This window comes from Ptychodera flava, chromosome 1 (genome assembly GCF_041260155.1).
Source record: "Ptychodera flava strain L36383 chromosome 1, AS_Pfla_20210202, whole genome shotgun sequence".
Lineage (NCBI taxonomy): Eukaryota > Metazoa > Hemichordata > Enteropneusta > Ptychoderidae > Ptychodera > Ptychodera flava.
Genome location: NC_091928.1, coordinates 41,263,255 through 41,279,392, shown reverse-complemented (window position 1 = coordinate 41,279,392; position 16,138 = coordinate 41,263,255). Strand labels below are relative to the sequence as shown.

At 37.1% G+C, this 16,138-nt stretch overlaps 1 protein-coding gene across 3 annotated transcripts in view; it reads right to left on the bottom strand.

Moving 5' to 3' along the window:
- LOC139137427 (non-muscle caldesmon-like) overlaps positions 1–15,802 on the bottom strand; it is a 30,507-nt gene extending 14,705 nt beyond the window's left edge. For 2 of the 3 annotated variants that reach the window (XR_011553385.1, XR_011553386.1), the window contains exons 1-4: positions 15,668–15,792; positions 3,151–3,228; positions 1,280–1,756; positions 687–744 (exon numbers count right to left, since the gene is read on the bottom strand). Coding sequence is in view for 1 of the 3 variants with exons in the window: in XM_070705525.1 (XP_070561626.1) it covers positions 687–744; positions 1,280–1,756; positions 3,151–3,212 (597 nt within the window). In the remaining 2 variants the exon portion in view is untranslated. Of the gene's footprint in view, positions 1–686; positions 745–1,279; positions 1,757–3,150; positions 3,229–15,667 lie in introns of all 3 variants that reach the window. The other variant, XM_070705525.1, reaches the window with a different exon arrangement.
- Between the last annotated feature and the right edge of the window lie 336 nt (positions 15,803–16,138).

Genomic DNA, 16,138 nt, shown 5'->3' with positions numbered 1-16,138 from the left:
CAGATGGATCAAAAATTTCCAATAATTGTGAATGTATGATGAGAGACTTAACCCTTTGCACCCTGACCCCTGGTACTCTATGACGTCATCGGACATTTCTGTCTGAGCCGGGTTCAAAGGGTTAATGTAGAGTAGGTACAACTTTTGAAGTTATGCATCATTCTTGTTCAAGAAAGACAGTGAATGGTGCTTTAACCCTTTCACCACAACGGTTAAGCCCAAACCCATTGTTACCAATGGTGGTTGTAGACCCGTCTACTGGGAATTGGGGCAAACCAGGTTAAATATCTATAGTGATGATACTGACAAAAGCACATGGCTTAAAATTGCACATATTGGTGAAATCCTGCTAAGACCTTACCACGTCGACGTTAAAGTAATACGGGGCTAATCAATGGCCCGGCACAAGAGGGGCGTAACTCAGTATTTTGGTTATAAGTGAATTTTTACGCATCTTAAATCTCTGCATTTTAATGTATAATCGAAAACATTAAAAGCACATGATATGAATGGAAGATCACGGTGCAATATCAGTGTCAACAGTTGCAGTGTTTTTGGATTTTTTCCCTCTCATCATCAAAATCTTAGAAATTCAGTTACACCCCTCTTGCACTGAGCCATCACATTGCTGTTCAAATTATCCGTGAAAATGTTTATCTATGTAGTCGGCATTGGTAAGGACTTACACTCAATGTGTGGATAGCTTCCATTTCATTCTCATCCTCTTTGTCAAATGTAGGAACCCTGTCATGCAAATATTTGAAACAAAAAGAGATATAGTAAATGAAAAACTGTGACACTCAAACTGAAGCTTAACTTTACATATAAATGGATGAATTAATAAAAAGAAAAGAAATAAATACATACATACAAAACTTCTCACAAATATTTTAGCACTTTCAAGAACACATTTGTACAATTACAACTGGGTTACCCAATGTGTTAATTTATATGTGATATAAAGTTTATTCCATGAGAACTACATGTACATTAAATTGCAGGATGATTCTGTTTGATGGCCAAACTTGTACTTGGCGACTGCCGGTACTATGTAAAGCACTTTGAACAAGATGAATGCTTTTTAGCCTTTGGAGATTTACATAGCAATAAGCAGATATTTAATTTAGCTAAAAAGACATCCTAACAAAAGCAATAAGGAAAAAGTTTAAATTAGCACCATCTTGATAGACTTTGCTAAATTTGCTAAAAAATGGATGACACGGTTTACAATATATTTTGCTTCTGTTATCTTGACGAATGAACTTTCATATTTACTCACTTCCGTAATTTTGGTTTCTCTTCTACATGTGTTTCATGTACTTCACGGACAGTCCTAGTGGTGTGCACTGTCACAGGTTCAGGTTCTGGCTCTGCTTCTGGTTCGTTTTCCATTCTGCCATACTCGTCTTCAGGCTCCGGTTCCTCATACTCCAGTTCAGCTTCAGGTTCAGGTTCGGGCTCAGGTTCTGGCGTTGGTTCCCGCTCAATTTCAGGCTCTGGCTCTGGCTCAGGTTCAGGTTCTGGTTCCCTTGAATACCTGGTGCTACGGTAAGAAGAATAGGAGTAACTATTGGTGTCTTCTTCGGGTTCTTGCTCGCGGTTTCCGCCGCTGTATCGCGAGGTGTGGCTGTAAGTCTCAGTCTCTTGGGTGGTAACATCGTTGTTTTCTTCCAACATGCGACGGCGTTCTTCTCTGCGAGCGCGGCGTGCTGCGGCAGCTTCTTCTTCACTCTGTAATGCCGCTTCAGCAGCAGCCCTAAAAATCAAAATCAAACACAAGAAAAGTTTTAGTAAAAGCTAAACTGTGAAAATGTTGACATAATTAAGCCACCCTCTAGTTTACATCTTACAAGTACATGCAGCAAGTCACTTGGCAGTCACTTTTCTACCAAATGTTAAAAAGTTCACAGTTACCAGACTAAATTTGGTTGAAAGAAAGCTCAATTTTTTGAAAAACTTGCAAATCAAACTATCTTCCACAAAGTCCATATAATTTCATATCTTTACTGCTCAACGCCAATCAACAATCTGGAAATGCATTTTATTTTTGAAGTACCAAAACCACTAAAATTATTGGTAACTGTCTTCAACTTCAACTTCTCACAGTTTTTGAGATGTAAAGGGATCTTATGATACTCTATACGAAATTTCGCCAAAGAGGATTAATGTTAGTGACAATGTGAATGATTGTTTTCTTGATGAGAAACATCCATTTGTATTTCAAGGAAAGGCTCTTTACCCATATGAAAATTTGGAAAGACTGCACACACAATAGTTCCAGTCATACATGATGATCAACCACTTGAAATTCTACACCGCTTCTAAACAATGGCTATAACTTTTTATACTTGAATGTTACAGTTTTGTTGAACAAAGCAGGATTATTTTCTTTAATGTACACCAAAAATTTTAGTGAAACACATGGTATCAATACTCCCAAAACTACGGAATAATGTTGTTGATAAATGGATTATAGTCTAACTGTCGGTCTGCAACTGTATATATGTAGGAATTACACACGCACAGGCTGTGATGACAAGCTGCAGTAATATTTTGGTATGTTTGGATCGATGCTAATTTTGAATGATTTCGAACAATTTGACCCCGAAAGAGTTTAGGTTTGTTTCTGGGAAGAAGATATATAGTTCAACAGAACAGTTACCCATCATCAATCACACATTTTGTTTATCTTTACATGACAAACAAACCTATGCTCATCGAGGAGACGCCCTTGGCAGTGAAGATTCATGTTAACAACCATTTTGTCTGACGTGACATTTTCAAGAGGGGAAATTTTATTTTTCTTTTCAGTAATCTCTAGACTGTATGTTCTCCACCAACACTGAGTTGATTATTACCACTATATTTGCGTACTAAATATACTCAATAAAACTTTGAGCAACAACAAATACTATTGTTTCACGGTGCCCTTAGCATGTATATGCTAGCAGAGTATATAAAACTTAACAACTCTGTGCAACAACAGAAACAAAGGACTGAAACAAACTTCTGTGGTTTTGATCTCCTGTATGAAACTCTGACTACATATGTACACTCTTTTGCTGACTGACCAGTGGTACAGTATCTCTGATGGAAAAAAAACAGATGATGAAAGATGATCAAAGAAATATTTATTTCTTATATTCATACCTTTCAGCTTCTCTCTTTTTTCTGCGTTCTTCTCTGCGACGAGCTCTTTCTTCAGCATCCATGATTTATATGAGTTGTCTGTAAAATTGGAAAAACAAACTGTTCAGATCAGATTCAGAATTATACTTCCCATTTGGATATTTTTTATTCCTAAGTCTGAGAACGTTTGATTATAAATGCTTACCCAGTAAAGCTACCCAAGTTTTACCTGAATAGCTGTAAAACTATAATTTCAATTCTGAAGAACAATTGAGAAATTGAACAGCTATGCTAACATGCTGAAAATCCCAATTGAATCACAGAAAAAAACGGTAATTGTAGTAGACTAGTTATATCAGCAACAAGGACTCAGGAGGTTGGGCCACCTACTTTCAGTTACAGCCACAACGTCACCAAGTTTGCTACAGCGCCCTCTAGAGGTCACTTGTAGGATAATCACAAGTGCCCAGCATATGGGAAGCATATTTGACCTTTTTAGGAAATTGATACCAGCTGAAGGGTATGCAACCTGACCCCGACTCAACTCTTCAGTATCTATGATCTTGAAAGACTGCCAAGTACTAGACGTCTGAAGTTTGTTTCATTTTCAACACAAAATCCTCCCTACTAGAAAGACATCAAAACAAACATACCAGCTGCAGCTGAGGAGTTCGACACCATGGCGACCCCGGTGACCATGCGGTGGTGTTGCCATGGAAACAGTCACAGGGGATATCACTTTGCGTTTCCGAATGTTGTAAATCGTGGGATGAGACTAAGCTATCCCACAATGCATAGTTTTTATCATGGTAACTAGATCAGACAAATGTTGGCTATTAAAAGATAAAACCCATTCCATGGTGGAAACTATAATGAAAGTGTGGTACTTCCTCTCGATACTCACATGTGCCTACGCAAAATGGGTTTGATTAAACTCATGGATTTTGTTTAGTCTGATATGTTACAATCTGTTTATCTGTTCAAGGCAGGACATTTGTATAGCCTGTAAAATGACATTTCAGACTTCCAGACAGGTAGCGAGCCTCTTCCTCACCAACATTCCTGATCGAAACAGGAATATATTGAACTTTCTGATTTTATTATATCAGAAAGATTAAAAAAATGTGGCAAAATGTCTGAACACATTGAAACGTCAGGTACCATCGGTCTTCCATTTTGTTTTCAGGTACAGTACATCGAGTCTAAAGTCTGCCTGAAGAATTAATTAGACTGATTCAAAGATATCATGGGCATACATGTAGATATGGTGGTTGAGACAGTTTAATAATATACGAAACTAATACTGCCTCCCATCAACTCTGAAATAGAATACAACATTAAATATGAGAGGTGGGGTTCATTTTTTTCTGGTTTCGGTCATTGAATTACATAAAGTGGTTAGGGAGAAAGGATATATTATTACACATACATCGATAGGTATCACAGCTTTTCTGTAACACACAAATCTTTATATTTCTGTTCAGATATTTCAGTAACTACATGTACATGCAGCTTTCTTTATTTAGGGTAAATTATTAATGGGAAGAAACAGTCGTAGTACTTGGACCACACACAGAAACTAAAAATGCCATAGTTTACTATCATGCTTGCTGGGACAATAGTCCATTATCATTTACACACAACAATTGGTTCAGTATCTCTCTCAGTGTCATACAAATTATGGAGTGATATGTGTACACGCCTTCTTTCACATATTTTATGTATCACTGAGATGAGGATATGGCGACAATATGGTTGTTAAGCCAAAAAAAAATTGATCTGTTTCTGGTCAGCGCGCACATCACTTCAAAGTGTGCGCGTCAACTCTTTTTTTTTCTGTTTTTCATTTGCCCCTATGGACAAAAGATCAAAATGTATCAAATTCCACCAAAATAAAAAAAAATTTTAAAAAAATCGCGTCGCTGCATCATTTTTGCCACATGTCATGACCAGAAACAAACCTATTTTTTTTTTTGGCCTATACAGCAAATATTTTCCTGACAGGATATCCCTGTTCCTTCCCAAATGAACTGATTCACCCCACTCTCCGGTGTATGGAAAATTAAAAGCTGCCCAATCATTTTCCACTTGTGGTTTTGCAAGAAAATAATCTCCTTTGTGACTAGCTGTTCAACAGATTGTGAAACAATGAGTATATTAAAGTCATTGTTTAACACTGCTGTATCTGAGTATCTAGAGTAACAGTGGATCACAAAGTCTTCCCAAAACAGTGTCAGTAGACCATGGCCTATGAACACCATAGACATTGCAAGATATTGAAAAGTCTCTTGCAAAACAGACAGTGGAGTATGCCAAGTTAGCAAATCACAAAACTAGTAAATTACTACCGACACACCTGTTCACAAAAGATCAATTATTAGTCTGGCAGGTGACCTTCTTGTACATTTACTTGCCTGAATTGGATAGGACAAGTGAAGAGAATTTCTACTTTGTCGCTTGCTGAGATTAGAGGTGACGTACATGTATACCACGTGTACAACTACAAGGGCACAAATGGCTGGCGCTATTTTTACTTGGGTACCAAATCAGCTGATGTTAGGAGGGTTTGTGGAGATCTTTGGACGTCATCTGCCATAGACATATCTTTCCATTTGAAAGCAATATTAGAAATAGTTGTGATATTTTTGTTTTCTTCACTCTCTAGGTCTGGGGATGAAAATACAACAAGTCCTGATCCGATTACAGGACAAATTTCACTTAATAGTCACTAATAAAATTTTGATTTTCTTTCAATGCAAATTACTAGTTCAGTACATCGGTTATCATCTGATGCAAAAATAATTTCTACAATATCGTTTAGCTTTTAATGTTACAATAAGCGTGCAGACACTGCCCCCAGTTTAACTTTAGTAGAATTGTAGAATTTGAAGTTTTACAACCAGTCTTGAGATACACTATATAAACTGTCAAGATAAAACTTTTGATAAGAATAAAATATTCCAGAAATATCGCTAATGTTTAAGTTTTAAAACTGTGAGGAGACTTGAAGTAACTTTCAAATCTGAAGTATTTTTTCCCAATAGCATCAAACTAACCAGCGAGTTAGAGGGCTCACCGTCAAGATGGAATCACCATTTTTGGCCAAGTGTTGGAATTTGCTGTGCATTCGATACAACTCATAGAAATGCCAGGAATCTTTTCAGTGATAGTTTACAGAATAAGAGGCAGATTAAGCTTTTTATAACTGTGTCAGATTTCACACGCACGTACACCTACAGACGGCATGGACACTCAACATATCACAGAGACATCTGCAGAATATCAGAGGTGGCCGCGCTGCAAAGAAATCGGTTGAATTTGAGACCAGCCACATCTGTACACTGAATTAGGGAGACCAGGCAGTTGCCACTTTCATACCCATTTTCTTGAACTATGGACTAGTCCTATCATTGACAACTTCAGGGTTATACCAAACTTGGTGTGGGATAGGGTGAACAAAGCCACAGAAGGATAAGGGGAGGGGCAAATAATAGTCTCAAGGGATTATTATCACGGGTTGAAATGGATATTTTTTCTACGCTGTGTAGTTTTAAAACTATTTTATCCAGTCATTTTAACAGTTCTCCTTTTTGATTTGTGTATGTTTTTTTTTTTTTCAATTTAATGTATCGTGCTACTTTTATGGTTGTCTTGTACATTTGTCTTGTGACTGTGTGACTTTTTTGTTTCGCAGATCTGTTAGTGGGTTTGCCCGTTGATCTGTGTATCAAATAAAATAAAAATAAATAAAAAAAAAAAAAAAATGGATCATAGTTCAGAAACCACAAAATGGTTGTAGATGAATCTGTCCTTACTTTTCTCACACTTCCTCCACTATGATTTTCTTGTCCACCCAAATGACCACTGCAACCATCGAAAATAGGCGTGACACCAATATGGGGTCAGTGCCCTTCTTATTCCTTTATATAAATGTGAGAATCCCATAAAGGGTTAAACCATTCAGTTGAAATGTACATAGCTGCCTACCGAAGCATTGCAGCTGACATCAGCTAAGCAACAACACCCCCTCATGTCTGATAATGGTTTAGTCCATTAATGGAATCAAGCAGAGGCAGAGGGACAAACAAGACTGCTCATGGGTGGAATGCCTATGAAAACAGTATACACACGCAGGTCAGACCATTCTCAGTGGACTGGCAACAGATGTGTGATTTCAGCAAAGTGCAGCATTTCAGACTTGACTTTCTGTGACTGTGTGAGAACAAGACAGAAGCAGCTACGACTCTGTGTATAGTTAACAACGTACAATAACTTGCATAGGTGTGTCTGTCGGTGTAGAGCATGAGGGCATAATCCCGTCTGAGAGTAAATTTCCTTTTTATATATCCCTCTATTTTGCAAAAAAAAGGCAAAATTTCAACTCCTAATACTGGTCATTTGCTTTCTGAGTACAAAATGCAGGTTTTTTAAAAAGTTTAATGAATTTGAAGTTGGCAAAAGACTTGTAAAACCAAAAAGAGTTTCAATATGTGAAGTATAATTAAAAGCTTGATAACATTAAAAGTCCTCGTTCTACAATATCAAATACATGTATCATACACAGTTTGATGTAAAGGACCATAATGTTTTTTAATCAGGCCATCATTTTGTAAATTAAAATGATCTAATGAAACAAACCAATAAATTGATAACGTTACCATTTCTGCTAATAGTATGCAAATATAAATACATTTATTTGTCCAAATTTTCCAGAAAGGCAAGTTTGAAAGTGTTAACCCTTTGAGCACCAAAGTTAATTTTTGTCGCCTTTAAAAATGTACCATAACCCCCGTCAATTTTTTTCAGATTTTTGCCAAAATTTTGATAGAAAACTGCAGCTGATGAAATGTGATGTCCATTTGGTTAAAAATTATCAAAAATATTACAGAAAAAATTCAAAAATTGGGAAAATGCTGAACTAAAATTTTGGTGGGGAAAGTACAGCACTCAATGGATTAATACTATGTTTGATGAAACATGCAGAACAGCTTGCAGCACTACACATGGACACACACGTGACAAATTTGGTACATGTATAGAAATTCTGGTGATGATGTCAAAGTTGCACAAGTGGTGTTATATTTAGTAACCGCCCTACTTTCTCCATTGGCACAATTGTATCATTTACACAATGGGTGAAAGAGAGCAAAATTAGAATACGGACTGTGATTGTGATCTCACTGCACAAAGTTTGCAAACTTTTGATGGTGTATGATGTTTTGCCAGCCCAGGATAAGTGTTTTTTATAGGTGGGGAGGGGGCTATATGTACCCACACACCTGTAAGTGTTGGACAAATAAATCACCATTGTTATGAATTAGTGCAATAAATTGTGTAAACGTTTACAGCTGTAATTTTTGTCACTTTTAAGTGCAGCCATTTTTGGCCAATTAGATGAAATACAACCTGCAAATATTAGCTCACAATGTAATGGTTCGAACTCTGGGGTCAAAGGTCAACCTAGAATGCACCTACCGATAAAATGTGTCAAATTTATGATGTATTTTATTGGTCAAAAATGAGTCATACAGGGTTATTTTATATGAATTTTGCTGTTGATTACAGTATAAGGAGGTATTCGCTGTAACTATAAGCTAAGATGCATGTACATGTACTTGTTTTTCACTGAGAGAGAAAGGTTATAAACATAATCGTTTTATAACACTCTTTATCCCTGCCATTTCTAAATGTGCAAAACTAGCAAAACTAGGCTGAAAATAGCTCTGTAATGATGAAACTCATGATATATCAATGCTTTTTAATTTACTTATGGCCAAGAAAAGTTTCTGGTCGCGTTTTATATTTTTTATAAGTGACTTTGTGATCTCATTTTCATTTCCATTACAACTTTGATGCCATGACTATTGCTGAGACAGTTCTTCTATTCACCGGATACACAGTATTTTCTCTACTTTTTCACTGGCATTTAAACGTAACAAATAAAGGGAAGGTAGTTTGATACACAGAGTTTATTAATTTAGCCATTCAATATCTGGATCATCTGGATGTGTTGGTGGGTTGTGTGCCAGCCATTTTGCAGGGATACAATGTGTTTTTGTTCAGGGCAATACCTAAGTAAACTTTACCAGGGTTGCCCGGTCTTGGTACTTGGGTTCTCAATTTGCAATCATTGTAGGCAGCATTCAAAATAATATCAGGGATCCAAACTGTTTACCTATTTTCCCAAACATTCACAAAAAGACACTGACCATGGTGAGGACGTGTTTGATTACAGTTGTATATGAATTGGAAATCTCTCATTTTTTGGCCGACTGCACATTCTTACACTTGCCCATTTTTTGAGACTTTGCACCAGGGTAGATACATGGTTGGAGTGAATGTCTTTCTTTATGTACATGTATCTGTAAGGCTCGTGTGGTTGTGTGTCCTGTGTATGAGTTTCCATTGCATGTACGGTGCATTCTGTGGAATTATACAACCAACGGTCCTTCCACAAAAGGAGGGACCGTGTACAATCATAAAATTGGTATGATATTCCCACAAATAAGGATATCACAAGAAGATACTTATAATCTGCTGATGGCAGAAAAGTGTCCCCTACATTTGAAATAAAGGAAAAAAAATTAGAAAGTTTACATGCCAAGGCAGGAAAAGGTTTGACAGAAAGACAGATTGGAAAGGTCTGCGACATCAACCACAAACTGACTGACAGACTTGATGCATGAGAAGCAATATAGGACCTACTGAAGGTCAGAGTTCATTCAAAAGATCTGCACGTTGTGTATGCAAAGTAAAACTATTGTACCATCTGGTTCTACCCTTCACTTGCCAAAGATCCCTGTAGTGTTATGCTATAAAGGGGCAGGTTTTTACCAGCTTTATATCTGAGCAAATGCACCCACTGTGCACAACTTCCAAGGAGAACAAACAGTCCATGTCCACAACCACTTATGCAAGGACTGAGATTGAGGAATGAATACTGTGACCCTTTATGAAAAGTCAATGGTGATACCTAAAAATTATTTTAGACATAGTACTAGATGAGGTATACAGTATTGACCAGAAACTACCTGTTTAAATTCTATTGCTATTCAATAACAACTTGACATACATAAATTAAACACTCACATGAAAACTTTTATAAAAGGCATGTATTGTGTTTTCTTTCTTGTACTTTTTAATCTTTTATATCAGAGATGACAATTTTTTTTCTTTCCAAATCTCAATGAATATCAGGAAACATGGATCAGTTTATCTGTGTATCACAGTGGAAACCATTGCATCACATGTTCTTGTGGCACTTGCGTACATGTATGATATGCACCCTGAGGACATTTTTTGCCCACAGTCATAAGATTCTCTGTTGATCTACAGCTTGTGTGGTCTTATTTTGAAATGCATCAACAAAAAGAGTAAGCTTTCACAATCTTCTTCTTGTGAACACTGAAAAATTATTTTTTTCCCAACAGAGTTCCTTCAGAGAAAGGCAACCATTTGGAAGATAGAATTATTTTGTGTAATTTGCTTTCCCAGTCTACAAATTAACATTTTGGCTGTAAGAACTGATGAAACTTTCCTTGCACAAAGTAAAAGTGAAATGAAACTTGAATTAACCCTTTCACTACTATGGTTTGGCCAAAACCTATTGTTACAGGTGGTAACCATTGACCAGTTTACAAGTAATTGGGGGTGACCAGGTTAATTTTCAAGGAAAGTAGTACCACAATATATAGACTAGTACTGGCAGCAAACTTTTCAAGCATCCATATACTTGTCTAGAACCTCTCCAACCATTGGTGTAAGATTCAAAACTTCACTTTTGAGTCTAACACCAAAACTATAGGATACACGTAGGTTCTAGATATATTCATGTATAGATTTCTCTTGCAGTCTTTATATGTACAGCACCTTAAAGGTGAGAACAATTGCGCCTTGTAGGAAAGTAATTTAAAGTCATGAAGCGTGAAATAAGATGCCGGCTGATCTAATTAACATCAATCAATATCTCTTCATGATTTCAGGCCAACACTCACAGATTACCAAAGGGCCATTCTTGAGTCAACTAAATTTTCATGGTTCACAAATTCCCGGCCAGCCACAGGTTGAAGCTCAGTCTTAACATAAACCCTGTTACACATTAGTCCAGTGTCTTGACCTCATTCATTGCCAACTCAAAACTAAATAAATTTAGTTTTAAATCAGAAACAAGGATAGGATCTGCAGACTGATTTCATAAATGTCTCAAATTCGACTCACTTAGTTTGAAGCAAAACATTTCAAATTTCAAAAAAATGGTGGAATGATAGACGCATACGAAAATACATAGCAAGAAATAAAATAATTATTATAACTCAAATACAGCTAGAAACACAGAAATTTGCATATAGAAGTGTTTACAATTTACTGCTCTGTGAATATGCCGTAGGTATAGCTTGCATAAATTTACACAAGGATAAACCATGTATCTACACTACAGCATATCTAGGCCACTTGTTTATCCGGAAATGCTTCAATCAAAGACCCTCTGGCAAAGTTTAGACAGAACAAAAATGGCGGTCTGGCCTACAAAATGGGACAGGATGCAAACTGAAAGCAACCAATTCCCAAGTGACACTTGGCCATAGCGTTGAATACCTTTACCACACAAAGTCCTTCAGACACCTTCAAATTTATGTCCATTGAAACTGTCTACTGTAGCTGATAATGTCCTTATTGAACAAGTGACCCCCTGGAATGTAAATAAACACTTCAGATTTACTCCATCAAAAGAATATATTCTACTCCATGTTACATGACAACCTCTTCAATGACTGTGACTGTCTTGGTGTGCTTACTTTTGTGGGGGCGGCTCACATAATAGTGAACCCAACACATCAATAACACTGTAGTTCAATCCCCCTGCAGGCACAGTGGTCCAGTCTTATTTGTATATTTATAACCCGAATTTGGACCAATCCATTGTGAAGGATGGGTTGTTTACGTGTGTAAAGAAGCTCCCGACAGTAGTTCCATTTACAAATCAAAATTACAGATTATCATCATGAAGCACAAAATCCAACATGGAATAAGAGAAGAAAGTTTCCAAAAACTTCCTGCTTCCATTTTATGGAGAAAAGAAAGGGACACAAGAAAGTTTCTCCTCTGTTGCCATGGTGATTAGTCTCTCTGGCGACGCAGGTCAGCCATACTCTCAGGGAAAATCATTATCTGTCACTTTTATTTACCATAATTTTTGTTTTCTTTGTAAAATAATTTTCTTTTTATAAATAATCCCAAAATTAAGTTGAAAATGCCTAGTGCTGAACACGTCAACACTACCACTATATGTGTAAAGTCTGAAATCTTGTTGATGACACTTGAATTTTAGATCAGCTTGGAATTCACTGGTCAACAATAATATTGTAGACTACATAAAGTGCTGGGTTTGCAGCTAACACATGCATTTCTAGATAATTTTGGAAGCAGAATAGGAAATAGCATAAGAGAATGCAATTGTTAGACAACGCAAATGATGAGAGGATTATCAAAGGCAATAACTACTGTCCCTTTCAAGAATAGTGTGAACACTTCCTTTTTGAGCTGCACTTGTCAATCAACAATGCTGAACCTGTCAATCATTTAAAAATAGACCACCCAACCCCCACGTCTCTGTGAAGAGGTCCCGTTTTTCCATGGGAAGGAATGGGATTGGGCCAAACTATTGTGGTGGATGGGTAGATAATGTGTAGGTGAGGAGGTACAGACCACTTTCAAATGGGTGACATCTTTTCACTTTGTTTCCAAATTTTCTCCAGATATTATATAGATGCCTTTATACAAATACTACTTACTCACTAATTAATTCAAAATCAAGTTCCTCTCTGTAATGCCATCAATGGCATCAGTATCTGAATTAAATAAGTTGTGAGAAAATATACCGTACTTATCCTCCATTTTTCATAATCAATGTAATATATATATATATATATATATATATATATATATATATATATATATATAATATATATATATATATATATACACACGGTATATACACAGTATATTATATATATATATATATATATATATATATATATATATATATTTTTTTTTTTTTTTTTTTTTTTTTTTAATTGAAATTTCAAAGGAAAACAAAAGGCAGAAACACCTCATAATCTTCTTAACATCTTAGTTAATCCCAATCCTGGCCTTTTTGAAGCGGGGTTAAGCCCGAGTAGCATATGAAGGAAAACTACACATCCACTATTTGTAGCAATGTACAGAGTATAGACCAGCACAGTCAAATGTTTGTTTATAACCCTGTAAAACATAGTACACCTTATAACATATGTAACACTTCACTGTAATCTAGCATGGTTAGATATTGACTCAGCCCAGAACTATTGCAAATATTTGCATTTTAATGTCCTAGCATGCAAGTGCCAATGAACCAAGAATAGCTTGTCACTGAATTTCAAATTTTCTGCATAGAGTTTTCGCAAACCATAAAAAAAAGTCATGGCCCACTCTGTCGGAAGTCAACATGATGTGAACTTTGGGAAACCAAATTCATTACATTTCTGTTGAATGAACTGCCGCATATGTAAACATTGCAATATGTTGATCTACTGATAGAAGACTATCAACAACAAGAATATGTAGTAAATTGAAAATACCGTAAAAATCTAGTTTCTCACAGAGTAGAATCACAGAACAGATAACCCTTATGTCATATGACAGATCGCATTTTCTGGTATGAGCACCATAGCTGCTTCAAAGTTTGACTTTGAACTCCATACAGATAAGGACATATATTTGAAGAATTTATTAGAATTTATTTTGAGGGCTATCTGTTTACACATTGACCTATGACCTGTGCGCTCATCCATGCTGGTGAATGATCACTGGGTCTGTGTTACTGTTTACCCACAAAGGTCATTTCATTGGTTTCTTTCCCATCCACTCCTTTTCCCGTGCTGTACATTCCGACAAAAAAATTGACAAAATTCATGGGAAGAGTAATCCTATATCTCATGGGAAGCTTTCCCGCATCTTGGAAGGGAAGCTTTCAAACAACCTAAAGATGGCAAAGGAGCAATCCCTGATTCAATGACATACATGTACTAGTCACCACATTGAAGAACAGCACGCCTACACAATTTTTTTTCAAATTAACAATGTAACAGGGGGTCCAAGCTCCCATTGTTATACCGGGTATGGTTACTACAGGAAAGCCCCTTAGAAAACCCATTTGTCTGTTGTTAAAGTGCACAGATTTGACTGTTAAGTTATACAATATATCATCACACTAGATTCACAGAGTTGTTGATAACTTCTACAGGCTGAGGGCTAGGCACTGGGCCCTTGCCAGTGCATTGCCGGCAATCTATGGTTTGGGACGTCACAAGAGCAATTTTTTTGCAGTCTGGAGTAGCCATGAAGGGTCATTGGCCTGAGATAAAGTCACAGAACAAAAACCTAGATTGTGGAGTGAAGACACTGATGGTATTGTTGAATGAGAGCTTGCCTGTGAGAGAGTTCTGTGGTTCCAATATAGGACAAACTTGTCATTGGAACCTACCTTACAGACCAGAAACCTTGATAAATTATTTAATTAGGGCTGGCATAATGTTACTGATGGTATCTACATACCAACAGTAATTAGACTTTTCCAAGTGACCTTATCAAGAGCACTGCTTTGCTTACTATAAGTTGGTCGTTCCATTTTATCAGCTTAAAATTCATAACACACCCCCTTCCCAACTCTTTCACAAGTGTAGAATTTTAAATGACAAGTATCGTCAATTCAAAATTGCTTTTTATTTACCATGATACATATGCTGGTACTTAAAATGGTATGTTTAGGTCAATGCCGCCATCAATATCCTGGACCAATTCATAGTTTAGTTCAATACTCCCGTAGTTTAAATTTGACAGAAATTTATCTTCCATCAACATGGAGCAATGCATTTTTGCGCATGCCTTGTAAATATACTGAACGTATTTAGCAGTCAAAGTTGCCCTACATGGTGAGTCAAAAAATGTGTCAGCGTACATTTTATATGTGAAGGCTTGTTTCATTGGCGGTGGGGTGAAATACGAGCCACGTTCAATATGGGCAGGCTAAACGTCTGGACTTGTGTGACGCGTACTGTGATGTGGTTGGCAAATGCCACTGCATCGACAATGTAAACTGAAGCCATCTTGGGCCTTGGCTAATTGATATGCATACTTCAGTGAATTCTTCAAAACTTTCGAGATCCGTTTCTTGACGTGTGTCACAGCGTGCGAGCGGGATATGACGAGACGTTCATTGGTACTCTGACCTATGGTGGTCTGGGCTGTCGCCTGCTTGTCCCTAACTGTCAAAACCGGGCACATTCCGTAGCGTTAAGCCGTCTGGGCCCGATTCGGATGTGTGTACCTGTGCAATGCAAATTATATCATACCGTCTGCAGGTACAAGTTACTGCGTGGGATCTATACCCGTGTAGGCAGGATCTCCAGCACATGGCAAATGTAAATCGCCGAGGGTTTCGACTTTTTGTACTTGACTGTGACAATATGTTTTCAAAAATCTGACACGGAGACTATCTTACCTGTTGTTTAGGTATCAGAACGACGTTAATTTATCAAGTATAGGAGTAGCTGGCCGCTGTGACCCGAAGAACGGCTTCAGTAATCAAGGTCGAGTAAATAAAATTGCATACACAGGGGGTCTTTTGACTGCGCTTGCGTGTCGTGTGCAAAAATGGAAAACTTAGCGCAAACTTTAAAAAACTTTTTTATTATTCCCGTTCCTCTTGAGAAGTTAAGTTTTCACCCGCGCGCGGTGAGAGCCGTCCAAGTTCACACTGACTGGATTCACAATATTACCAGCCGATACCAAACATCTAATTATAATATGGCCTCGGGGAGTCTTTATTGGAGGACAGCGGCTTATGCTGTAATACCCGTGTACCGTACAATGGCCTCTCTGATCGAGTTGTGTAATTCACCAAGCGTACTCACATCCAAACAATAACCATCGGCTCTTTCTGTCCATTGTCTGAATCAAAGCACGGATAAAG